Raw genomic sequence first — 27,165 nt, 5'->3', positions numbered from 1 at the left:
TGATGATGCCAACTGATGGGCCAGCCCTCTTTCAGATTTACTAAAGAAGTCTGGTAGCCTTCCAAGACAAACTGAGTTTTTTGATGTTGAAAATAGTTTTTTAAGGATCATCCCCAAGTTCCCAAAACACAGATAAAGCAGCTGATTCCATAAAGTAACTGAACATAGATGAAGCTAATGATGGTGGACGAAATTGTAGGAGAAGGAAAACCAAAACTACACAAAGATAACTTCTCAGGGAGCAAAAGAGAAAATTAAAGGCAGGAGTAGAAAAAGGAAGGTTAAGGAAGAAAGAGAAGCCAGGAGAACTCCAGATGAGGTCATCTTTAAGGGGAAGGTTTCTGTCCAAAATTTCAGCTCCACCTCTTTCAGTCTCTGTCCCACGCTTATGTTCAAGTCCAGCTGCAAGTATTCCTCAGACTGCCTGTAGGCCGGCCACAGAGGCAGACCTTTCCCATTAGGATTCCTGGAAGTGAGAGATTTTTTTGCCTTAAATACCCAGTGAGATTTTCATCCTCAAACACCTGGTTATGGAGGAAGCTGGGAGGTTCACTTACCCAGTACGAGCAAAGTTAGCCCAGTATCTCATCATCTTCCTGCTCAGCCCTTTCTCTTCCTCTGTGGCTTCTTCTGCAGGAAATAATCACAAAATCTCATTCCCACAATGATTTGCCAGAAGTCCAAGGGGCCTCACATTGGATGAATCACTTTCGCACTTTTCTTTCCATTGCATGCCTAACAGCCTACCAAGTCACCGTACTCATTGTGTATTTGCAATGACTTGCCCAAGGAATCATGCTTTCTAATGGCGGAGGCTGAACACACACCTTTGCTGTCTGTTCAAGGCTCTTCCAGCCCTTTCCATGTGACTGCGATTTCTTGGGGACAAAGATCACCTCTCTCCCTCTCTACCAATCCATTAATTGTATTTTTTTAATTTGAAAATGTAATACTGCTCAAAGTACAAAATTAGAAATACAGGAAGTAAATCTAATGAAAGTTAAGTTTCTTCCCATCTCTTTCCTCTAGTCACTGAGTTACCAGCCTCAGAGGCAACCATTGTTTCCTTGTTCTTGAGTGCACTTCCAAAGGAGTGCAGATGTGCACAGGGGTTTAAGCAGACATCTTTTTACACACTTGGTACTATAATGGACACACATTGTATATTTTTCTCTTTTACTAAAACTGTATCCAGGAGTTAGTTCCACATTGGCACCTGTAAAACTTCCATTTGTTGCTCTTTGTTGTTCTAGAAACAGATAATATATAAATATATATTTATATGTATGTGCCTGCGTATGTGCTCAGTCGTGTCCGTCTCTTTGTGACACCATGGACTGTAGCACGCCAGGCTCCTCTGTCCATGGGGTTTTCCATGCAAGAATACTAGAGTGGGCTATTATTTCCTCCTCCAAGGGATCTTCCCAACCCAGGGATCAAATCCACATCTCTGGCATCTCCTGCATTGGCAGGCAGATTCTTTTCCACTGAGCCACATGGGAAGCCCATATTTACAGTTAATTATATGTAAATATATAATTCAGGTATCTAGTACTGTATTAATGGGTCTTGACATTTTTTCAATTTTTTGCTCAAAAAAGCAATGTTTCACTGTGTGTACATATATATTTTTGCACATGTGGAAGTATAATTGCACACACAAAAAAATCTTAGAAGTTGAATTGTTGGACTAATGACTACGTGCATTTTAAGTTTTGATAGTGTTCCATTGATATATGAGGTGCACAAATCCCCCACCAGCTCAAATACATTATGTAAAATGTTCTTCCCAACCTTGACCTATGAAAAATGATTACTTGGTCAAGGTTAGTTTTTAATCCTCTTTGCCAGGAGCCAGTCAGAGTAGATTTTTATGTTCAAAAGCCACTGGTGTTTCTGTTTCCATAAACTATCTATTTATATCTGTTACCCAGTTTTTGACTGGGTTGTGCTTTTCTCATTAATTTCACAAGCTCTTCAGGTATCAAGTAATTTAACTCTTTGACACAAACATATGTTGTTCATTTGTCCATTTTTGAGACTCTATGTGCCCATCACATACTACAGACTCAGTGATAGCTACTGAGTAGTAATAGTAATATATATTAAGCACTCACCATGTGATTTATGAGAATTGTTTCATTTAATCCTTATGATAACCTAAGAGGTAATTCTGTTATTACTGGCATTAAAGATAAGAAAGAATAAATAAGCAATGAACAAACCACACTACGCACACTCTAGAGGAGAGGTTCTGTCCTTATCACAGAGAGGCCAGCATGAATTGGTTAAGGGTCCATATTGTGCAATTTTTTTAATGAAATAGTTGAGTCATAACTCCTGTGTATAGTTCCTGTGGTTTTTAAATTTTTGATAACCTCACTGAACAGGTCATAAGCTCAGGAATAAATGAGCTAACCTCACTAGAAACAGTTCACAAGCATTCACATAAGATCACCTGAATCCACACCACTTTCAGCTAAAATTATGAAAAATATGGCTTTTGCCTTTGAAAGCCCTGGGTAGTAGCCTCACAAGCTCTGAGAAGGGCAGGGAGGATAAGATCAGGTGTTAGGGAGAGGGAACTAAGTGGCTTTGTTTCTCAAAATGATCAGATTGTGCGACTTCACTGGTGGTCCAAAGACTAAGACTGTGTACTCCCAATGCAGGGGACCCAAGTTTGATCCCTGGTCAGGGAACTAGATCCCACATGCTGTTACTAAGAGTTCACATGGTGCAACTGACGATCCTGAGTGCTGCAAGGATAATGGAAGAACTCACATGCTACAGCTAAGACCCAGTGCAGCCAAGTAAATAAATATCGAATTGCATGAGTGCCCCCAGGAGCCCACCCTGGCTTTAGTCCAGACAGAAACATTTATCAAGCAAATGTTGGCCCTTCTTTTTCATCCTGGTTTCTAAAACTATGAGTGGGGCCATTCTCCAGGGAAAGGTTGTGTCTGTAAACCAGAGGTGCAGTCCACACTGCCAGTCCTCCCAGGCTCTCGCATAGTGCTGGGGTGGGTGAGGCTTCATGCTAATGGTGGTGATTCTCTCCTTCTCCCCTTATCCTTATTTCATGTTCCTGCAAGAGCAGGAACCCCTCAGGCCAGTTTCTTACCAAACATGACAATGTTGCCCTTCAGGAAGGCGCCTCCAAAGACGAAGCGGATTTCATCAGTGTGATCAGCCTTGACATAAGGTGGCTTCCTGTCCTTCAAGCACTGGGGTTGATGCTGAAATTCATAGAAGTAGACAGGGGCACCAGCATCTACAGGAAGGTTGAGAGGGTTTGTGGTAGGCATGCAGGCAGGGGACAGGAGAGGCTGGCCCCGCACTCCACCCATCTGGTCTGGGATTCACAGACTCACAGGTGGAGCAGCCCAGAGACTAGAGGTGACCTAAACCAAGCCAACTCCTTCCTCATCTGAAGCTAGGGTTTCCTGCTCCTGGAAACAGAACTCATTACCCCTCAGGGCAGCAGAACAGTTCTACTTCTCAAAACAAACAAACAACAAAAACCAAGGGAGGGTGGGATAAATTAGGAGAATAGCATTGACATGTATTTACATACCATGTGTAAAACAGATAGTTAGTGGGAAGTTGTAGTATAGCACGGGAGGTCAGCTCTGTGCTCTGTGATGACCTGGAGGGCTGGGGTGGGGGTGGATGGGAGGGAGGTCCAAGAGGGAGGGGACGTATGTATACTTACAGCTGATTCATGTTATTATACAGCAGAAACTAACACAACATCGTAAAGCAATTATTCTCCAATTAAAAAAATTCTTTATACTGATCCAAGATTTACCACCTTGTGACTTCCTTTCACTGACCCTGGTTCAACTGTCTGCAGAAAATAGGACAAAGCTATTCTCCTGCTTCCAAGATGCTCCACTGCATCCTATGTTGCTTCATCTCTCTTCTAGTAAACGTCTTTGCTCTGTCATTTCCCCTCCTTCTCTGCATCAGTTTTTCTCTATCGGATCATCACCATCAGTGGCAATAAGCTTACAAAGTCTCTCATTAAAGCACATACACACACACATGCATGCATGCATACACATAGAGAAACACACACAAACATACATACTCTTGGTCTCAACTTCCCCTCCAGTTACTGGCTTGTTTCTCTAAATCCTTTCTAGCTAGCCTTATAATGCAGTTGCCTTGTACTCACTATCTCTGCTTCCTTTCCTCTCATTTTCTCTCTTTTCATCAAAGTTTCAGGTAAAAAGCACAGATTTTAAGTGTACATTTGGATGAAATTTAACAAATGCATGCACCTTCGTGTAAACACCACCCCGGGCAGGATACAGAGCATTTCCATCACCCTAGAAGTTCCCTTGTAGCTCTTTCTAGTCATTCTACCAAGAAGCACAATATTTTTATTCCTATCACAATTGGTTAATTTTGCTTGTTCTTGAACTTTGTGTGAATGGAATAACACAATATGTGCTCTCTTGAATCTGGCTTCTTTGGCTCATCATAATGTTTTTGAGGTTCATCAATGTTTTCCCTGTGTCAGTAGTTGACTCCTTGTCACCAAGTAGTATGCTACTGCATGAATATACCATAAATTATTTATCTGTTCATCTGATGAAAGACATTTTGGGTTCTTTCCCATTTTGGGCTATTATGATCGAAGCTGCTGTCGATATCCATACACAAGTCTTATGTATATTTGAGTAATACAGTAGGTATATGTTTAACTTTGTAAGAAACGTACTGTTTCCCAGAGTGATTGTAACCATTTCACATTCTTGTCAAAAGTACTAAACATTCCACATCCTTGGCAGTAATTTTTGGTATATGGTTTGAGTTTTTAACATTAAACATTAATCATTCTAGCAGGTGTAAATGATTGTCTCATTTTGGGTTTACTTTGCATTTCCCTGATGATTAATACTGTGGAGCACCATTTCATGTGCTTTTTGTTCTCATTTTCCCTCTACTGCAAAGGGTCTTTTCAAGTCTTTCACCCATTTGTAAATGGATTATTTGTCTTTTCATTATTGAACTATATGAATTCTTCTATTCTGGATATGGCTTTTTGTGGGATAGCTGTGTTGTGAATATATTCTTCCATCTGTGGCTTGCTTTTGCAGTTTCTTCACTGTAAATCTTAAAAACTCACCAACATAAAGGTCAACATTTTAACAGTTTCAGGTTGTGTAATTCATCAGCTTTTAGAAAGTTCAGAATGTTGTGCAATCATCACCACTATCTAGGTCCAGAACATACTTGTCACTCCAGACAGAAACCCAGGTCCGTTGAAGCACTCATTCCCTCATTGACCCCTCCCTTTCATTCATGGAAACTGTATGACTCTGTAGATTGGCCTATTCTGGACATATCACATAAACAGAATCACACAACATATAACCTTTTGTGTCTGGCTTCTTACACTTAGCAGTGCTTCCAAGCTTCATCCATGTTGTGGCACGTATCAATATTTCATTCCTTTTTAATGGCCAAATAATAATTCATATATATAAATTAAATATATATATCCTGCATTGGCAAAAGGATTCTTTATCACTAGCATCACCTGGAAGCCCCATAATCCAAAAAGATACATGCATCCTAATGTTCATAGTAGCAGTATTTACAATACCCAAAACACGGAAACAACCTAAATGTCCATCAACAGAAGAACGGATAAAGAAGATGTGATGTGTAAGTGTGTATTTTTATATATACAGTGGAATACTACTCAGCCATAGAAAGAATGGAATAGTGCCATCTGCTGCAACATGGATGCAACTAGAGATTACTAAGTGAAGTAAACCAGAAAGAAAAAGACAAATACCATATAATATCATTTACATGTGGTATCTAAAATATGACACAAATGAACTTAATTGTGAAATGGACTCAGAGACACAGAGAACAAATTTGTGGTTGCCAAGAGGGAAGGGGGCTGGGGAGGAATGGACTGGGAGTTGGGTTTAGCAGATGAAAATTATTATATATAGAATGGATAACAACAAGGTCCTACTGTATAGCACAGGAAACTATACTCAATATCCTGTGACAAACCATAATGGAAAAGAATACTAAAAAGTATGTATATATGTATATATGTACATACATATATAGCTGAATTATTTTGCTATATAGCAGGAATTTACACAACATTGTAAATCAACTATACTTCAATTAAAAGTAAATAAATACAAACTTTTTTTAAAAAGAAAGAAGGGCAGGTTTGTGCCCCACAAGTAATCTTCTCTTTCTTATTGCTCCACTACTCCTTACAGATATTTGGGAAGACATTTCCAAGGGCAGGGCTTCCCAGGTGGCTCAGTGGTAAAGAATCCACCGGCCAATGCAGGAGACATGGGTTTGATCCCTGGGTCAGGAAGATCCCCTGGAGTAGGAATTGGCAACCTGCGCCTGTATTATTGCCTGGAAAACCTGGCAGACTGTAGCCCATGGAGTCACAAAGAGTCAGACACAACTGAGCATGCACACACACGCATTCCAAAGAGAAAGGTAAGTGGGGGCCGGCCTCTGAAAATATGGGGCGGGGGGGGAATGGGACTTTTCTACATAGTCCTGAAGGAAGGAAAGTACTAGAATCAACAAGGACTGATCGACATTCCTGAACCCTGAAAGGCAGGGGAACTGCAAAGGTCAGCATGCAGGGCTATATCCCAGGTAACCCTGGGAGCTCCCTCTCAGCAAGGGAACAGAAGGGCAGGGTAGAGCAGGTGGCTGCCAGTACACAGGCAACAGGGATCCCTGCAGCCACCAGCCTTGCAGGAGGAGGGGTGCGAGGAGACTTACCTGTGTGATATTGAGCTGTGACCAGCCCAGGGATCACAAAGAACACATCTCCAAGCAAATCCAGGAAGCGATTTCGTATATCGACCAGAGACTGCATGTTGTAGAAATATTCATTAGCCACAAGGTATAAATACTGGGCAGGGATGTGCTGTAAAACATCACGGTAGCAAGAGATCCAGGTCAATCGCAATATCCGTCATAGCAAGACTCGCCAAACATTTGCCTTTGCAGGCATAATTCTAAGTGCTTTATATGCATTGTCTCATTGAATCCACACAGTGACACTATGAAGCAGGCATCAGAATTACCCCATTTGACAGGTGGGGGAACTGAGGTTTAGAGAGATGATGTGGTTTGTCCAAAGTGGTGGAACCTTGACCCCTTCACAAGTCTATTTGCATCCAGGTCCCATGTTCTTAACCCTGGTATGAGGTATTTGGTCATGTTCACCCATCCCAACAGTCTACAAGTCCCTCAAATGCAGGGAGAGTGCCTGCTATCACTGTCCAGTTCAGTTCAGTTGCTCAGTCGTATCCGACTCTTTTCAACCCCATGGACAGCAGCACACCAGGCTTCCCTGTCCATTACTAACTCCCGGGGCCTGCTCAAACTCATGTCCATCGAGTCAGTGATGCCATCCAACCGACTCATCCTCTGTCGTCCCCTTCTCCTCTCACCTTCAATCTTTCCCAGCATCAGGGTCTTTTCCAATGAGTTGGCTCTTTGCATCAGCTGGCCAAAGTATTGGAGCTTCAACTTCAGCATCAGTCCTTCCAATGAATATTCAGGACTGATTTGTTTTAGGATTAACTGGTTTGATCTCCTTGCAGTCCAAGGGACTCTCAAAAATCTTCTTTAACATCATAGTTCAAAAGCATCAATTCTTTGGCGCTCAGTTTTCTTTATGGTCCAACTCTCACTTCCCTACATGACTACTGGAAAAACCATAGCTTTGACTAGATGGACCTTTGTTGGCAAAGTAATGTCTCTGCTTTTTAATATGCTATCTAGGTTGGTCATAGCTTGTCTTCCAAGGAGCAAATATCTTTTAATTTCATGGCTGCAGTCACCATCTACAGTGATTTTGGAGCCCAAGAAAATAAAGTCTTTCACTGTTTCCATTGTTTCCCCAACTATTTGCCACGAAGTGATGGAACCGGATGCCATGATCTTAGTTTTCTGAGTGTTGAGTTTCAAGTCAGTTTTTTTTTCACTCTCCTCTTTCACTTTCATCAAGAGACTCTTCAGTTCCTTTATCACTATACCCAGGACCTAAGACATGCCAGGGTGTGTGGACTCTCAAGAAACATTTATTCAACGAAAAAATGAATGAAATGAACCTGGCACAGAATACACACTGAGTGTATATTTATGGAAAGAAGAAAGGAAGGAAGGAAAGAAATCTATCTCTGTCTTAGTGTCTAGGTTAAATATATCTCTATATCCCTAGTATACAGAGTGATGAATAAATGATTGACTAAAGACTCTCAGCACTGCTAGAACATAGAACAGTACCTGACTGGTATGTAGTGAATATGGGTCTCTAGTCCAAGGTGGTTTTCAGAATTCAAAACTTTTCAGTTCTTAGATGAATAATTCAGCACATATGCTTCAAATTATATGATATGTTCAGCCCCCACATCCATATGATCATAGAGAAACATATAGTTGGATAAAGTGAATGAATGTGTAGGAATAATGAAGACCAATGGCTGTGTATCAGTCTAGGTCAGTTTTGGCTGCCGTGTGGGTTATAAGAAGCTTTTGAGTTGTCAGAGCTATTTGGATGTTGAGACTGTGGATAAGGGATTGCAGAACTCTGTTTAGTGAAGATCTACTAAATGAATGAGTGAATAAAGCTCTATCCCAGCCTTATCTCTGCATGTGACCCAGGAGTTTTATGAAATGAATGGATCTCAGAGGAGAGTCAAGCTCACTTACCAGGATTGAGTTTATCAGTTGCAGGGCGAGGGACTTGTTGGAGCCCCCAATGATCTCAGGAAACTCCTTCTGTGGAAAGAAGCAGGGAGTCCTCCATGAGTATATCAGGTCATCAGAAGGGAAACTGGTCTCCTCAAGGGTCCAGGCACCCATCTTTCAGAGGGGAGGCTGGCCAAAGCAGGAACCCTTTCAGCCCCGAGGGGTCCATGTGTAAGGAGCAGCCTGAGTGGGTTGGTTGAGCAATGATGATTCTTTTTCTCACATTTGAATCTACCAGGCAACTGTTGCCTGTCATACCTGAGGTCTTGAGGGAGCTGAGTGGCCACCACATTATGAGTTGAGTGCGTCCTCTACCAAAATCCTATGTGGAACTCCTAGGACCTCAGAATGTGACTGTGTATGGAGAAGAGGGTCTTTAAAGAGGTTGTTAAACCAGATCTGAAAGAGATACGTGCACCCCAATGTTCATCGCAGCACTGTTTATAATAGCCAGGACATGGAAGCAGCCTAGATGCCCATCAGCAGATGAATGGATAAGGAAGCTGTGGTACATATACACCATGGAATATTACTCAGCCGTTAAAAAGAATTCATTTGAATCAGTTCTAATGAGATGGATGAAACTGGAGCCCATTATACAGAGTGAAGTAAGCCAGAAAGATAAAGAACATTACAGCATACTAACACATATATATGGAATTTAGAAAGATGGTAACGATAACCCTATATGCAAAACAGAAAAAGAGACACAGAACTACAGAACAGACTTTTGAACTCTGTGGGAGAAGGTGAGGGTGGGATGTTTCAAAAGAACAGCACGTATATTATCTATGGTGAAACAGATCACTAGCCCAGGTGAGATGCATGAGACGAGTGCTCGGGCCTGGTGCACTGGGAAGACCCAGAGGAGTCGGGTGGAGAGGGAGGTGGGAGGGGGATCGGGATGGGGAATACGTGTAACTCTATGGCTGATTCGTGTCAATGTATGACAAAACCCACTGAAATGCTGTGAAGTAATTGGCCTCCAACTAATAAAATAAAATTTAAAAAAATAAATAAATAAAGAGGTTGTTAAACTAACATGAGGATGCTAGGGTGGGCCCTAATCCAGTCTGATCAGTGTCCTTATAAGAAGAAGAAAGTTGGATGTGCAGAGACTCCAGGGGTGTGCACATGGAGGAAAGACCTTGAGAGGCCACAGCAAGAAGGTGGCCACCGGCAAACCAAAGAGGAGGCCTCGGAGGAAACCAAACCTGCTGGCACTTTGATCTTGAACTTCTAACCTCTAGGACATTGAGAAAATACATTTCTGTGGTTTAAGCCACCTCTGCAGTATTTCATTATGGCAGCCCTAGGAAACTAATACAGACCACTACTTGGCTTCAACAGCAAGTTGAAGTGGTTTATTTATTGCTCTCTTTCTAAAGTCCTTTGTCATTGGGCTCTCTGAGAAGCCAGAAGTTGGCAGGGGCAGGCAGCGGGTGAGGCTGCAGAGTGGATGTTAAAAACACAGAGGCTGCTTGGTATAGAGTAAGAGCTACAAGCAGTTATTTTTAAAACTGACCCTTCCCTGGCCAATATCACAGCTTAAAAACACGAAGGAATAGAAATAGTATTCACTTGTCAAATGAATTTCTCTGGTACATTTTCTGCTGAAAATCTTGGGGTAATGAATCATGACAGATATTTAAACAAATCTGTCTTGTGGAATCTGAGAGAACCCCTAGAGTCATTCAAATAATCCACAAGTACATTTTAACTGCTAAGAACCCTCTCTGTATGTTCAGGGGTTAGGATTGGTTTTTGGAGACTGTCTATGGTCTCAGACAACCACAGAAGGACAGCACTCATGCAGGCTTTTGTGTTATACAGACCTGGGCACCAAGTCCTGTCCTCCCACTTGAATAATTCCAATATCTAACATATGCCTAGCACTTAGACCATATGCCAGGCTATTTGATGTGTACCTGTGAGGCAGGAAGTAACTTTAGCCGAATTTCATAGATGAGGGAACAGAGGTTCAGAGAGGTTAGGCAACTCCTCAAAGGTCACACAGCTGGTAAATAGAGAACTCAGATTTACAGGCAGAACCTAAATATATAAAACTTATACACTGCTGTCTCCTCTTGAGCTCAGAGATTTAGGAAAGTCACATGAGCCTCTCCAAGCCTCAGTTTGTTTAGCTGCTAAATGGGGATAATAATGCCTGTTTGCATTATTGTACAGTCGCCAAACACTTGGCTTATGAAAGACACTCAGTCACAGTGATTATGGTGATGTGGCTGTTATCAGTAGCACCTTTCTTCCTTTCTCTAGTACAGATCCACAAAGCATTAAAAGAACTAACTTAAGCCACAGTCTGTGACTCAGTTGCTTCAATTACAACGAGGGAAAAAAAATCCCCACCCCGCCTGCCCTGAAACACTGCTCTGTATGTCAAATGAATAATCGCCAGAACATGCCTTTAACAACCCAGTGAACTCAGGGTTTTGGTTCCAGAGGACCACCAGCTAGTCTTGTAATTTGACAAACCACTGTGTTTCATAGCCTGCATTTCATACACTGTATTTCATTGCCCCTACTTGAAAGGTGGAAGTTGATCTGTAGAAATGAACTAGGAAATATTAAGAATTGAGCACTCTCTTCTGAGGACAGCACGCATGTGTGCTAAGTTGCTGTAGTTGTTTCTGAATCTTTGTGACCCTGTAGACCATAGCCTGACAGGCTCCTCTGTCCATGGGATTCTCCAGGCAAGAACACTGGAGTGGGTTGCCATTTCCTCCTCCAGGGAACCTTTCCGACCCATGGATCAAACTTGCATCTCTTATGTCTCCTGCATTGGCAGGTGGGTTCTTTACCACTAGCACCACCTGGGAAGTCCTCTAAGGACAAATGAAAAGCTTATTTTAAATGGGGAGACTCAGACTACAGGGTCAAACAAATCATGGCTCCTACTAAGCATTCAGATCTCAGCTCAAATGGTCCCTCCTCAGAGAAGCCTTTCCTGACCCCTTTTCCCTAAAGGGAGCCTTAGGAGGCTCCCTAAAGAAGCCTTCTCTTCTCAGTCTATGCCCTTCATAGCCCTTAGACTCTTTGAAACCATCCATTCAATCCTGCATATCATCTGTCTCTTCCCTTGACAATGTAAGCTGGCAAAAAGCAGGAAAAATGTGACTTGCTCATTGCTGAATGCTGTTTTGTTTTTTTTTTTAAATGAGTGCAGGGCATAGAGTAAATCCTTGGTTTATATTTGTTGGATGAATGAAACAATTCAATAATTTTGCAACTTGCACTGACATTCTTGGAAATGAAATGCCAGAACCAAGGCTGGACATGAAAGTGTGAAGGTCTGCAGTTTTCTAAACCTGTATGAATTTCACCTTTGAGGGAGAAACAGTGCTTATTTGAAACAATCATCTGTAATATTTTGAACAAAGCTCGCTTGGATCTATCACTTTTTTTGTACAGTTGTTCCTTTAACCCTATAGGAACAACAGAGTGAACACTTGCTACAGCTGCCCCCAATCCACAGTTCTCATCCTTCAGAGAGAAAAAGTGACTGCTGTGTACTTGGGGTGATGGGCTCCAGCCCTCATAATGCTGGTGAGACCCATGTGCATGCCCAGTGTGAAGCAGACAGCTGCCTCACTGTTGAAGGAGTGGGAGGAGGCACAGAGGAATTCTTACCATGGGTAGCAGGAAGCCACACTCGTGATTATTGACTCCGATGATGGAAGGAACCAGATGAAATGATTTTTGAGCCAACAGGTCTAGCGGCTCATTAGGAAAGAAAAGGCCATCAACCACTCGAGTGAAAGACTTGGTTTTCTGAAACAAGGAAGAAGAGAAAAATCGGCAGCTGTTTCATTTCACAAAATCTGCTGTCCCCAGACTCTAGCCCAACTGAGCCAATCCACTATAGCAAAAGGCATTAAGAAAAGAAAAATCAATCACTCTTGGCCCATCCCAAGGCATCAGTGCTGCCTGGCCAACTCTGCCACTCACTTGGGAAAAGGGGCCCAACTTTTCTGGGCCTGAATTTCCTGGTCTTCTAAAGGTGGATAAAAAAGTAGTAACTCCCTAAGATATATAATATTCCAGATCAATGATTCTCAGAAAGTGGCTCCAGGACCAGCAGCATTGCCTGGGAACTTGTTAGAAATGCAAATTCTCGGGCTTCCCTGGTGGTCTAGTGGTACCTAGAACCTGCCAGCCAATGCAGGAAACACAGGTTCGATCCCCGGTCCAGGAAGATCCCACGTGCCTCAGAGGAACTAAGCCCAGTGCGCCACAACGACTGAAGCCCAAGTGCCTGGAGCCCGGGCTCCACAGCAAGAGAAGCCAGCGCGATGAGAAGCCCCCACTGCCACCAAGAGTAGCCCCTGCTTTCCACAACTAGAGAAACCCTGCACGGCAATGAAGACCCAGCACAGCCAAAAATAAACAAACAAATAAAAATAAATCTTAAAAAAACACAAACGAATTCTCATGCCTCATCCCAGGTCTGCCAAATACAAAACTCTGGGGTGTGCAGCTCAGCAACCAGCCCTCAAGGTGAGTCTGATGCATTCTCAAGCATGGAACCACTGTCCAAATGCAATGGGCAGAGAGCTGAGGTGAGGGGATGGCCAGGGTGGTGTGGGTTGGTGTGCGCGTCTTCCCAAGGCATCTTCCTCAGCACTGAGACTTGGGTCTGGATGGATGGTTCTTGGGTCTTAGGAAGTAACATCTGATTCTACTCATGAGTTGTTTTTGTTTTTTTTTAGGTCTCTGTTTTGGGAGTAGGGGTACAAGAGAGCCCACAAAAAGAACTTTCACACTACATTGGGTCAAGAACTTACCTATTTCCTGGATCCTAGTACAACTTGTAGCAGATTTTTTAATCCATGCCAAATAATTGCTTAACAAATGTTGGAATCGGACAGTAAGAACTTCATTATCTCTCAAGGACTATCAGAGGGTCTCAAGATTGGAAGATTAGGCATAAAAGATTATCCAGTCCAATGAATTACTTGGTGATTGAAATTCATCTGCAGTCATTTAGACTCTGCTTGCATACCTACAGAGGTATGTTCTAAAGGAGCTGATCCCTTTTCAGATAACTGAGTTTTTAAAAAGTGCTTAGTTATGGCTCCTCAACTTCCAGCTCTTGATCTTGACATTAGCTCCTGGTGGCCTGTGGAGTAAATGTGGACCCTGTTCCCTGTGAGATCCCTTCACTGATGTAGAGATAATCGCAATCTTTGTGTTTTGTTGTGTCTTCTCCAAGTTAAGCAGCACCCTGGCTTGTCAATCTCCTTAAAATAAACTATAAGAGTTCTATATTCCACATTGCTTTTTTAATAGTCATTACTAGGAATCCCCAACCCATATCTGTCCAAGTTCTGAAACAAAATAAATAAGAGAGAGGTAGGATTTGTTTACGATTCCATTCAAAGGACAACCTTGTCCCCAAATTCCCCTCCCTCTTCACCTGGTTGATGCTCAGCAACTCCTTGGAGGACTTTGCCCGCAGACACTGAAGCAGAGCCACGGAGTCTGACGCGCTGCAGTCACAAATACTTGCAATTGTCTGCAACTATTTTCAGAGAAGGAACAGGTCAGTGCACAGAACTGAAAGCCTCCAGGAAAATGAGAGTTGAAAAACGTCCTCAATCCAGCCCTAGGCTGCTGTTTTATATATGAAGACCAGCATGTGGCCTCTCCCACCACAGGCCCATAATGGAATGCACACATTGAGGACAGGTTGGCACTGCATCATCCTTTCTCTCTTGCCTGACCCTCCTCACCATCTTTAGTAATCACCTGAGCTGGATCTGTCTTAGCCTGTCAGCCCTGCTCAAGCCCCACCACTACCCCAACCATCTGAACATGTCCTGAACATCCTTTTTCTGTCTCTACACCAATTCCATTTATTCCTGAAGGCCCCAGCCCCATCTTTTCCAGGATGTCCTTTTAGACTGTAGACCCCGTGGGTCCTTCCTCTTCTAATCTCCTATTGCTCTAAGTGTCCTCACCTTCCTGCCCTAGTTAGCCTTTGCCAAATGCCTTCCTGCTATCTCCCTGGACTTGGCCCTTGAAAGTAGTGGTCCTTACTCTTTTGGAAGTCATGGATGCTCTGAGTATCCAATGGAAGCTACAGACCCTCTTCCTGAAAGATGCACACACATGCAGTCTGCATAGAACTGCAGGGGTTCTAGAACCACCTCTTCTACTTTCCATGGATTTCAGGTTAAAAATCATAAAAAGGATTGATGCCATCCAACCACCTTATCTTCTGTCACCCCCCTTTCTCCTGCCCTCAGTCTTTCCCAGCATCAGGGTATTTTCCAATGAGTTTGCACTTCGCATCAGATGGCCAAAGTAGATTAAGTAAATAAGCCATACATAATACAGAGGACTGAATTATATATCAGCAAAAGAATATACCAGCAAAGAATAATGGATAAGATGTAAGAACTATCACACATCTGCTTACACACACAGTCTTAAGTTAGTATGTGCCTTCTCCACTTAAACACTCATTGGTCTTAAAATAGAGCAGGGAAAACAATGAGCACTCAATATGTGTGTGGCAAACACACAAACTAAAAGTAGCTTGATATATCATTCTACCAAAATCAATATTCTCTGTGTATTGAGAGTATTTTTTAAAATCATATTAGAGCTCTATGTTCCCATTCTTGGTTGTTATTTTCTACAAGGTGTTTAAAAAAGTGCACCACTATTGTGAATGATACCCAGGAGATGGCTCCATTGTTCAGTGCTTAATTAGTATTCATTGAGTGAATCAGCTCATTCATTCAGCAAACATTTAGAATCTCCTAATACACACCAGATACTCTGCTGGGACATGAAAGATACAGAGAGACCTTGACCTTCAGGTCCTCTTATCTGGTAGAGCACTAAGACAAGATGATAGATGACAAATATGTGGGGTACATGCTTCACTTCCCCCTCACAACCAGACAGCATTTATCAGTCACAGTGTTATTTCACATGAGCTGGAAACAACCTCAGAACCTTTCTTAACATAGCACTCTAGGTGGAGTAGAGAAAGCAGATAAGCGATACGTAACATACAAAACTGAGTCATGTATCACCAGCAAAGAATAATGGACAAGATGTAAGACTATCACACATCTGCTTACACCGCCCCTCCCACCCCGCCACACACAGGCAAGCACACCGGCAGTAATGCATTGTGCACCTGGGCCCATGTCCTGTTGAACCAGATCTCCATGAAGTCAGAAGGGTCACCTCGGGCCAACATCAGATCCTTCGGTCATGGTCAGTACGGACAGCCAAGCAGATGGTCTCTGGACACCTGACCCCATTCTCTCTTGACCAAAGAGAGGAAACTGGAGAAAAGTTAACAATATACCTACATCATCATTCCTCTCATAATCAGGGGCCTTCAGGTAAGGGATGATGGCCACCCCACTCTCCATGATGGCTCTGTGGAATAAGCCTTCAGTCATGGGGGACAGAATCTGGAGAGAGAACACAAGAGGCCCAGGAAACGTTATTCAGGGAGCTTCCCACCCATCACACAGAACACCCAGCCTTTCTTTAGAGAAAACTTGCATAGAGATGCAGATGTGGAGAACAGACTTGTGGACACAGCAGGGGAGGGTGGGGGTGGGACGAACTGAGAAAGTAGCCCTGGCGTGTATATATTACCATGTATAAAGCAGACAGCTAGTGGGAAGCTGCTGCATGACACAGGGAGCCCCGCCTGGCACTCTGACAACCTAGAGAAGTGGCAGGAGGGAGGAGGTAGGGGGGCTAAAGAGGGAGGGACACATGTATACGCAGGGCTGATTTGTGTTGTTGTGTGGCAGAAACAATAGACATTTTAAAGCAATTAAAAAATTAAAAATAATAAAAGAAATAAAGAAAACTTCCTAGGAAGCCTCCTTAAGTGTTCCAAACTTAAAGGGAAAAAAGTCCTGGTTTGGGAATTTCAAGGATTAGCTGCAAAGGTTTGGGCAAGTCTTCTAACTTCTCAGAGGCCCAGGTTCCTCATGAACCTGGAGGTCAAGCCTTCTGGCATGGGAGTGCTGGCTCCTTCACTTCTTGCCCTTGAAATGAGACTAAGCCCCTCACTCACCATGTATTTGTGAGGTTCGAGGGAGACAATGTGTTTATGAGTGTTTGTTCAACATGAAAGCAGCAATTAGATGTGCATGACTCATTGTCTTCATTTTTGTCACCTCCCCCACCGAGGTTCCTTCAGGTCCCAAAGAGAAGAAACTCACAAGGCTGGAAACACTTATCGCTCCTGCTGACTCGCCGAAGATGGTCACGCAGCCTGGGTCCCCACCGAAGGACTCAATGTTTTCCTGGACCCACATCAGGGCAGCCACCTGGTCCATGAAGGCCCAGTTCCCCAGCGCATGCTTGTCCCCTGTGCTGTGGATGAGAGGCAGGGTGAGAATGCTCATCTGGCCGCTGTCTGCTTCCCACAGCCCCGGGGGTCGGAGGAGGAGGCTGTGGGCTGTGTCAGGGCACTGCCACTCCAGGTGGAGAAAAGCGGAGAGTCAGAGGTCTGGGGTCGCTGGGAGAACCAGGCTTGATTCTCACCCTCTGTTGGGATTTGGGTTTCTTTGAGAATCTGATGAAAACTCTATACCCCCAGAAAAATGTATGGACAATCTAGTATGTGGAATTTCAGGGTATTCACAGGCTCCCCTGAATCCATGGATTCCAGAAGAGTCCTGCTCCTGAAAGTTGGTCTGCACCAGGAAGCAAGACCTCCCTGGGCACAGGGGTTCCAAATGAATGACTGAACGAAAAATAATGATAATAATAGCAGCTGTTGCAGCGTTGTCGACAACACTGTCCCCAGGGCTTTATAGCTGAAGTTCCTTTAACCTCCCACTCTGTGAGGTAGGTGGTGCTGGTCTTTCTCCTTTATCCTTCTGGGTCCTCTCTGCCCTTCTCCACCTTGTTCTCAAAACACTGACTTTCATGAACTACACCACCCAGGCTCCCCACTGTGTGCAGTCAGGGGAAGGCACTGGATGGGGGTTTCAGGGTGGAATATTAAGAGACTGATGCCATCACCCCATGTTCCCCACCTCTGCTGGGAAGTGGTTTGGGCAGTGGCTGCATTTCTTGGCAGCCAGAACTCACTCACGTTATGCCCACCCCCATCAGTGGTATCCACAAGCATGTTCTAAGGATACTGAGGGATTCATTGTTTCCATCTCACAGACAGGAAGCAGAGGCATGAGAGGTGAAGTTCCTTTTCCAGGAGCTAGAAAATTGCAGATCTGGGTCCACTTTCCTAACTGTGTCCCCGTGCTGTTGGGTAGTTCATGTATGCTACCCACCACGTATGAGAGTAACCTCCGGATCATAGTCTACTCCTCCTCCATCTTCTAATCCCCCACACCCACTCTTCCCCTTGGTTCTCTCTGTCTGTCCCTGATGCCTGGGCTGGCCCCAACTCCACCTTCTCTCTCCCACAATCCCTGCATCTGGTTAGGAGCCACACTCTGCTAATTTCACCTCCACTCCATCATGGCTCCCACGTTGGTTCCCATTCCTCCCTTTGTTTATCCTGATTCATAATCTGGTCACTTATGATCTGGGTGACCATGAGCAAGTCACTTAACTTGCTTTGCCTCAACGTTCTTATGTCTGCATGGGGTTGATTAACGGTACCTGCTTCACATGACTGTTGTGAAGACTGACGGTGCAAGCACCCAGTAAGTGCCATATCCATGCTAGCAATCCCTCTAGTTATTCAACCACCAGCCTGCTTCACCCCATGACCTGCATCTAGGCTGTATAGCAGCACCCCAACCAGATATCCCATCTGAAGCCCAGGCACCCCTGGGCCAGCCTGCACCCTGCTCTGAGTGACTTTCCACTATACTGCTCTGCAGGGCACTCCTGAATCCCTCCTTCTTTATCCACTAAAAACCAGTCACCATGCACAGCCTGGCATTCAGGGTCTTTCCCAATCAGGCCTGGCCCTACCTTTTCACACCCATTTCCTTTCATATCCTCAGCTACCTGTCTATTAGAACCCAGATGTTATAAACAACTTTTGGAAACCTTTCTGTTGAGAGAATATTAGGCAGAATCCCAGTGTACAGACCTGCTAAACATGTAATCACTCTGGTCAGGACATTAGTCTGATCTCAGTCCTTTCTGCCTCCACTGCAGCCTCTCAGTCACCTCCCTGTGCTACATGCCCCAAAACCCAGTTTGCAAATACTGTTCCAGCCCCACATGCGGCTACATTTCCTTCCAACTTCCTAGTCTTTGCTCAGGCTCTCTCCTAACTCCTCATGCCTAAGTCCAACCCCATCTTTAAGGTGCAGTTGGTTCCAATCCCACCTCTCTCAGGAAGACTGGCTGATTTCTTGCAGCTCCCGCCTGTTTCTACATGCAGCTCTAGCGCCTCTTACCCTCAGAACATGACTGATGTCCTGCCTGGGAGCCTGGGGATTTGTATCCCTGTGTTATTTTCCCCCTGACACTGGCAGCCTCTCAAGGGCAGGATCCATGTTGGACTCTTTGCTGCCTTCCCCATACTTTCTGACCTTTGGCTCACACTGCATCCTGGCCAGGGCTTGAGTTCTGCCATCTTCTACGTAGGATCAAGGAAGCGGCCAAGAGACCTAGCTCTGTTCTGTGACCTCTGGGAAGTTGTTTCACCTCTCTGTGCTTCCATTTTTCAAGTGTAAAATGAGAATAACAATAGTATGTTTCTCACAGAATTAGTCTGGGGTGAGTTATAACGAATGCATAGCAAGTGCCCGGCATGGTGTTGGGCTCATATGAGCGCTGAAACATGCTTGATATTACTTGGTGGGGGAGGGAAGTTATCAATGGAGCGATTATTCCTAGGTGAGCAATGAAGGAGCCTTGATGTGGGGCCCGATGGCAGACACTTGGAACTGCTCACACTCCCGGTTTCCTCATCTGCCAGGAACACACTTCCCTTGCAGTTGAGTGTGCTATTATGACTGAGTTCTGCCAATTGTATGTAAACAGAGCAATAATCATCCACTCCAAGCTGACCTGGAAAGACCACCCTGGTATGACTCTTCTGCTTGTTCTCCATCTGCTGGCCAAGTGCAGAGGAGTTGGGTGGGGCTCTAGAGGAGAGATGGAAGGAGCCTGGGTCCCTGATTGATCGTGGAGAAGAATGCCTGCCAGTCAGAAACACTTGGTTGGATTTCAGTTGAGTGAGAAGGAAATTTTTATAATTTGAAGCCACTAAAGCTTGGGGCTCATCTGTTACAGCTGCTAAAATGACCTAACTAGTTTGGGCCAAATTAGTTCAGAGCCACTGAAGGCTCATTTCTCCTTAGGTTGCCGAGCACTAAGTTCCCTGTGGCTGTGCCCAGCTGCTCCTTGGGGGTCAGGGGTGTCAATCCCTTGGGGAGACTCACTTGAAGAAGCCAAATATTCCTAGTCGGTACTGGATGGTCACAACCAGCACGTTCTCATAGGAAGCCAGGGCGGACCCATCGAAGATGGACGCTGAGCCAGTCTCGAAGGCGCCGCCGGGGAGCCACACCATGACCTGAGGAAGAGGAAAGGAACCCTCCAGCCAGTCCATCAGGCACCCATAGCCCCGCCCCATGCATGCTGGGACATTCTTTCTTTAGGGAAATAGGAATGTTTCACTTTCCTTCCCAAACAGCCTCAGAGGTTTTGTCTTTTGAAGAAGGCCCAGGGTTAAGTATGTGGATTCTAGCATGTGAGTGCCTGGGTTTGATTCCCATTTCTGCCCTTGACTAGTTGTGTGACTTTGAGCAGCCTTCTGAACCTCTCTGAGGTTCGTTTTTCTCATCTGTAAGATGTGCAGAATGAAAGTGTCTCATTGATGAAGTTAGCATGACGTTTAAAAAAAATTCTTCATCTGAAGTTCATGGAACAACACTGGCATATTTCAAGAGCTCAAAAAGTGTTAACTGAATGTCATGAAACTTGTGATCCGCAGAAAAATGGAACTAGCTATAAGCGATATATGAGACCAAGAGCCACTTAAACTGTTTTAATCTAGAGTTTATATCCACTTACAGAGAGAAAAGAAGAGAGGAGGGGAAAAGAAGAGAGGAGGGAAAAAGAGAAAAGTGTGGAAGTTTTACTTTATCAATTAGAAAAACTGGGACCAGGAAACATCAAACATTCAAATGGTATTATCACCATGTATATACTTAATGTATGTGTGCGAAGTCACTTCAGTCGTGTCCAACTCTTTGCCACCCCATGGACTATAGCCCGCCAGGTTGCCCTGTCCATCCATGAGATTCTCCAGGCAGGAATACTGGAGTGGGTCGCCATTACCTTCTCCAAGGGATCTTCCCGACCCTGGGATCGAACCTGAGTCTCTTACTAAGTCTCCTGCATTGGCAGGCCGGTTCTTTACCACTAGCACCACCTGGGAAGCCCATACTTAATGAATATTACCATGTATATACTAATTTTTAAACAATCCCTTCTCTTCTCTTTTGAAAGTCATGTTAACGACTATAACTCATGGGGTAGGAAAGAGAAGAAAGCCATGGAGGTGAAGGAGAACTGGACCAAGCACTGGCTCGACACACAGATCTGCCACTTACTGTGTGTATAACGTGCACCAAGTTGCTTATGCCCTCCCTGATTCTCCGCTTCCTTATCTGTAGAATAGGCCCACTAATCCTCCCCCACTTGGTTATTGTGGGGGCTGAGATGAGAGAATGAACTGTGCCTGGCACACGGTCAGCCCTCAATAGGTGCTGCTGTTATGATACAGTAGAGCAAGTCTCTGTTGCAGTGGCAAGGGGGAGAGAGAGGGTGATGGAGGGTGTGGTTCAAAATTTAATGCATGGTACACTCACTTGTACAAAGATCTTTCTCATTCTTAAGTGAAACATTTCCCATTATAACCTGTTTTCATCTGAAAATAAAAAAAAATTTGCAAAAGGCAACTATCTTCTTTAAAACAGGATGTCCCCCAGACTTCCTGGGTGGGCCAGTGGATAAGAATCTGCCTGCCAATGCAGGAGACACTGGTTAAACCCCTGGTCTGGGAAGATTCCACATGCCTCAAAGTGACTAAGCTCGTGTGCCACAACTACTGAGCTCTCGCTCTAGAGCCCGGGAGCCATGGCTACTGAAGCCCATGCCCCCTAGAGCCCATGTTCTGCAATAAGACAAGCCCCAGGTCACAGAAACTAGAAAAAAACCCTCGCAGCAACAAAGACACAGCGTGGCCAAAAGGAAACGAATACATAAATATTTTTTAAAAGATAGGATTTCCCAAACCAAAAAAATCAGAGTCCTTCAAAGCAGGGTCTTTTCTGTTTGCAGACTATTTAATACCCAACAGAGGCGAAAAACAAAACAAAATAAACAATCAAAGGTCAAATTACTAACCATAAAGAAGTAATCACAAAAAGAAGACAAAGCAAATCTGTCAGTAGAATGATTTTTAAGAAAGCTATTGACATGTCAAGTGAGTACATTTCCCTTTTACCCAAGGGAGCCTAGATTCGATTCCAGATATCCAGCCACTCCACCCAGGTCCCAGGCCCAGAACCTGTAGCTGCAGTCCCCAGCGCAGCAGGAACTGTGAGCCTTACCGGGAGCCTGGAGCCGGTTTCCGCATGGGCCGGTGCATAGATGTTAAGGTACAGGCAGTCTTCCGATACTCTAAATCTGGGGTAACGCACCTTGAGAATGTGTTGATCTGTGAACAGCCACTCTGATTTCTGGAAGCACCTTGGAAAAGGGAAGGAGAAACCCCTAGAGTTGCTGTCAGCAGACCTGTCTGGGAGGGGCCAGCTTTTGTGACAGCAGGGAGGCCTAGTGATCTCCTATGCCTGAGCAGAATAGGGATTCAGTGCTCTGGTACAAAATTTAAAAACATCCCAGCCCCCATGGTGGCCCATACAAGCTGTTCATGCTAAAGTCACTTCAGTTGTGTCCAACTCTTTGCGACCCTATTGATTATAACCGACCAGGTTTACATGGGATTCTGTCCATGGGATTCTCCAGGCAAGAATACTGGAGTGGGTTGCCATGCCCTCCTCCAGGGGATCTTCCTGAACCCAGGGATCAAACCCATATCTTCTGGGTCTCCTGCACTGGCAGGCAGATTCTTTACCACTGGTGCCACCTGGGAAGCCCAAATAAGCTATAATTCTCTTTGATCTCGTTTCTGGGTAAGAAAGCACATTGTGCAGAATAATTATACCATGAACCCCCAGGACCCACTCATGCCTACCCCCATCACCATGATCCAGACATACACATAAAGACTCAAGCTGGCTCAACAATTCTCCAGGCTGTAGACAGTAGGTCACAGGGATGTATATCAAGGGTTGTGCTCTTGAGGCTCCCTTTTCTGCCTCTAGAGGAACAAAAGGACATTCCCAGGCCTTTCTACCGGAAACAGAGGTAGGTTAGCAGGAAGATTCCTGCAATCAGGCCTTTGCTTAAGCTAGTCCCTCTGCCCTGACTCCTTTCTCCCCAGATCTGCTTGTTCACATTCTTCCCTTTCTTTCAGACTCTGTCAAAGTGTCACCTTCTCCAAGAAGCCTCCTGAGACTTCTCCAGCTAGACCATAGCTCTTTGGAATTGTTTAGTCGCTAAGTTGTGTCAGACTGTTTTGCGACCCCATGGACTGTAGCCCACCTGGCTCCTCTGTCCATGGGGTTTCCCAGGCAAGAATACTCAAGTGAGTTGCCATTTCCTTCTCCAGGGAGCTTCCCAACCCAGGGATTGAACCTGTGTCTCTTGTGTTGGCAGGTGGATTCTTTACCACTGAGCCACCTGAGAGTTCTTTGGAAACATGTATATATTTTGTGTTCTTTCCTAGAATCTCTCCTAGTGAGCAGCTAAAAGCCTAGGGTTCTGTGTGAGTCACCATGGTACCTTAGAGTCCCTATCCCAAGGCATAGTAGGATTAAGTGAGATTATATATGTGAATATGTCTAGCAAGTGCTCAATTAATGTTCCTTGTTTTTCTAAAATACAATAGTGTACAGATCAGGCAGCAGAAAATCATTGCTTCAAATGCCTTTTTCTTCCTTTGTATGTTGTGTATCAGAAATTGGGGCTCTCTGCTTTTAACAAAGCCATATCTGGCCTCCCCTCAAGACTCCCTCACTGACCTGCTCTGACTCCCTAATGCTTGCCTTGTCACCCCATATTTTAACTGTCCTTATTGTTTATGTCTTCACCACCACAGCCAGTCTGCAGATTCCTTGAGGGAAGCTGTGTCTAATTCACTGTCATGATCCCAGGGCCTAATGGAGAGCCAGTTTCTGAGTTGATTCTCAGTGATATTAGTTGAATGAATGAATGAACACACAAGGTTCAACTTATTGTCCTCGGTGTCTGGACAACATAGGGTTTTCTCCTGTGGCTTAGTTTTCTGGCACGAGGGTCCTCCCTCTGCCTGGGACCCCAGTACCAAGAACCAACATGGCCCAATATGAGGGCTTCACAGAATCTGAGAGTTGAAAGATTTTTGGCAGAGTTCGCTGGTGGTCCAGTGTTCAAGAATCTGCCTGCCAGTGCAGGGGACACAGGTTGGATCCCTGGTCTGGGAAGACTCCACATGCTGAGGGGCAACTAGGCCCATGAGTCACAACTACTAACCTCATGTGCTGCAACTACTGAAGCCTGCATGCCTAGAGCCTGCACCCCTAGAGCCTGCTCTTTACAACAAGAGAAGTCACCGTGATGAGAAACCTGTGCAATGGGCTAGAAAGCAGCCCCTGCTCACCAGAACGAGAGAGAGCCCAAGCAGCGACGAAGACCCAGCACAGCCAAAAGTAAATAAATAAATAAACTTATACTTAAAAAAAAAAGATTCTTGGCATTTCCAAGCCTCACCTCCCACCCAGTGCACAAGACACCTCCACAATTTACCTGGGAGCTGCTTGTTCATCTAAGCTGGAAAATTTGCAGTGTCTGGGATAATCAGCCCTCCCAGCTGCCCTGGGTCACAGAGACACATTCATGTATCCGTTCCACAGGTAATTATGGATTCCCCACTATGGGCCAGGCCCTGCATTGGGCACCATGTGAATCGCTAGAGTTAAAATTCCTCTGGGATGGTTCTCACCCTAAAGACCTGACCCAGTCCGATGGTGGAGACTAAGCCTGGGGTAGAGGTCACTTGGAGACGCATCAATAACCTCTTTTAGCCCAAAGACTCAGTCGGCCCATCACAGTGGTTCCCTAGCCTGACTGGTCCTCAATATCGCTTGAGAGCTTCTTTACAACCCAGTTTCCCAGGCCCAGCTCTGGGGATCCAGGGAGTTCAGAAGAGAGCCCAGGGACTCTGCTTGTTTAAACAGGTAGGGAACCATGTTAAACAAAGTGGGGAGCCATGCCATCACAGAAGCCTCAATTACACCTGACCCTCCACATCCTCCTCACAAATGCACCCCCTTTTCCATTGGGCTGCATGACCTTTACTCCCCCTCCACATTCTGCCCCTACTCACAGGTCACAGGCCACCCCTGGGACCAAGCCAGTTCTTACAATTTAGGGTAGGATGTGGCATTTAGGAAACCATTCCAGGGCAGTAAAGGCTCCGGATTTGCAAATCGCAGGGGCCCTACAGGGGGTGCGGCATAAGGGACCCCAAGGAACACATTCACGAGCATGTCGTTTCCCAGAACAGAAGCTTGCGTCCCCTGGACCCATCCCAAGTTGGTGTGCCTGGTTGGTGCATCGGCGGTGGCTGGCCCTGAGGAAACACATAGGGAGGAATTAGGGGCGCGAGGAAGAGGCTGGGAACAAGCCAAACTCAGAGTTTCCCAAGGTGGAGCGCTCTTTCTCAACCCAGAGACTGTGCAAGTATCTGGATTCCTTCTCAATGAATCCATGTCCACTGCTCCTTTGACATTCCCCGAGAAGTCATCTTCATCAGAGCACTCACTGAATGTCTCCTAGGGGCATAGCACCAAGCCACAAAACTTTCTAAGATGTAAGTTGGGAACCCATCTCCCTGCTGCTGCACACAAGCTTTTCTTTACTGTGGAAGAGATGCACACTAGCCTTTATAGAGCCTGTGTGTGTTAGTCATTCAATTGTGTTCATCTCTTTGTGACCCCGTGGACTGTGTAGCCCTCCAGACCCCTCTGTCCACGGAATTCTCCAGGCAAGAATGCTGGAGTGGGTTGCCATGCCCTTCTCCAGGGGATCTTCCCGACCCAGGGATTGAACCTGGATTTCCAGCATTGCAGATGGATTCTTTACCCTAGGACTCAATAAAATCTGGCCCACATTTCAGTTATTTTTATACCCACTGGCGTAACTGCTGGCATGTCTGTGTATCACCTGTGTGACTACTGGCTTTCTTCTTTTCTTAAAATTAAATTGAGATAGACTTCTAAAATTTTACTTAGGGGAATTCTAAACAATGCCGTCTATGGAACTGTGGCTTTGATGACTTAGTTATATGCTTTTGAGTACACAAGAAAATATATATAGAGCAACAAAACCAAAAAATTATCTTACGCTACCTGAAATCAGTTCATTTACCTCCAGGGGTACAAGGATAACACTTACAGAGACTGTGCAAGCTTCTCAGTATCCACATCAAATATGGAACCTTGAGAAGTTAGTTGCCCAGCTATTTACTTAGGAGGGCTCAGATTTCTTGGCATTACCTGTTCTAAAGTCATTTCAACAGTGACAGTCCTGCCTCAGCAGTGGGTGTTATAGAAACACAGGCTCCGTTCCATGCCCTTTCAAGCCTCCCAAGATTCAAGCAACCCAAAGACAAGACAGGATCTTCTGTGCTCTACACACACCTGAGAAGGAGACTCTGGCCTGGGACTCTCAGCAACACCAGGACATGGGTCAGGTGCCCTGAGGTTCTACACAACCCTCCATTTTCCATTTTCCACCAGTGAAAAATCCTCCAAGGCAAGGAAATCCCCTATCCCATCTTCTGAGAGCCCTCCTCTCCCACTGGGCGTCTCACCCTTGATGGCAGCTGCAAGGACCCAAACAGCCCAGATCAGGGTCTGGCCTGGGTGCACCCACTCTCCACTCATCTGGCTGGCCCGCCTGACTCTCTGGACATCCATGGCCACAGCTGGCCTCAAGGATCTTCCGTCAGGGACAAGAAGATAGGAGACAAGTGTTGAGCAGGCAGACACAGGACACAGCCTCAGTGAAGAATAATAGCTAAGATTTTCAGAGGAATTGGCCAAACAAGACTTTCCTGTTCTGATTTACATAAGAAGCTGATGATTAACTCTTGAGTGCAGGATTGGGTGTGTGTGGGGGCGGGGGGCGTTTAGAGATAATTTGATAGTCTTTGGATTCACAGGATGGTAGAGTCAGAAAGTCCATTTGGGAACTTTTGGGTGCATCTCAACTCAGATGCCTACAGAGGCTAGGAAGGCAGCAAACAAGCAGTGAATGAAGCTGGCCAGGAGAGGCAATAGGGAATGGTAG

General features: G+C 45.0%; 1 protein-coding gene across 1 annotated transcript; it reads right to left on the bottom strand.

Moving 5' to 3' along the window:
* Window positions 1-234: 234 nt before the first annotated feature.
* On the bottom strand, window positions 235-26,759 carry CES5A (carboxylesterase 5A). Its single transcript, XM_065919337.1, has 13 exons — window positions 26,687-26,759; window positions 25,237-25,444; window positions 22,323-22,461; window positions 20,145-20,278; window positions 16,992-17,145; window positions 16,119-16,223; window positions 14,204-14,308; window positions 12,418-12,558; window positions 8,731-8,799; window positions 6,790-6,937; window positions 3,122-3,271; window positions 558-630; window positions 235-466 (listed from the first exon to the last, which is right to left on the bottom strand). The coding sequence occupies exons 1-13, from the start codon at window positions 26,757-26,759 to the stop codon at window positions 235-237; spliced, it is 1,731 nt and encodes a 576-aa protein (XP_065775409.1).
* Window positions 26,760-27,165: the final 406 nt, after the last annotated feature.

This window comes from Muntiacus reevesi, chromosome 2 (genome assembly GCF_963930625.1).
Source record: "Muntiacus reevesi chromosome 2, mMunRee1.1, whole genome shotgun sequence".
Taxonomy (NCBI): Eukaryota; Metazoa; Chordata; class Mammalia; order Artiodactyla; family Cervidae; genus Muntiacus; species Muntiacus reevesi.
The sequence above is the reverse complement of the archived record's forward strand: the minus strand, read 5'-3'. Positions and strand labels throughout refer to the sequence as shown.

Coding starts and splice junctions, on each gene's coding strand:
- CES5A (XM_065919337.1), bottom strand. CDS start 26,759: ATGAGTGGAGAGTGGGTGCACCCAGGCCAGACCCTGATCTGGGCTGTT. Junction 25,445..26,686: donor CCTTGCAGCTGCCATCAAGG/GTGAGACGCCCA, acceptor GTGTTTCCTCAG/GGCCAGCCACCGCCGATGCA. Junction 3,272..6,789: donor CACAGCTCAATATCACACAG/GTAAGTCTCCTC, acceptor ACCTTCCTGTAG/ATGCTGGTGCCCCTGTCTAC.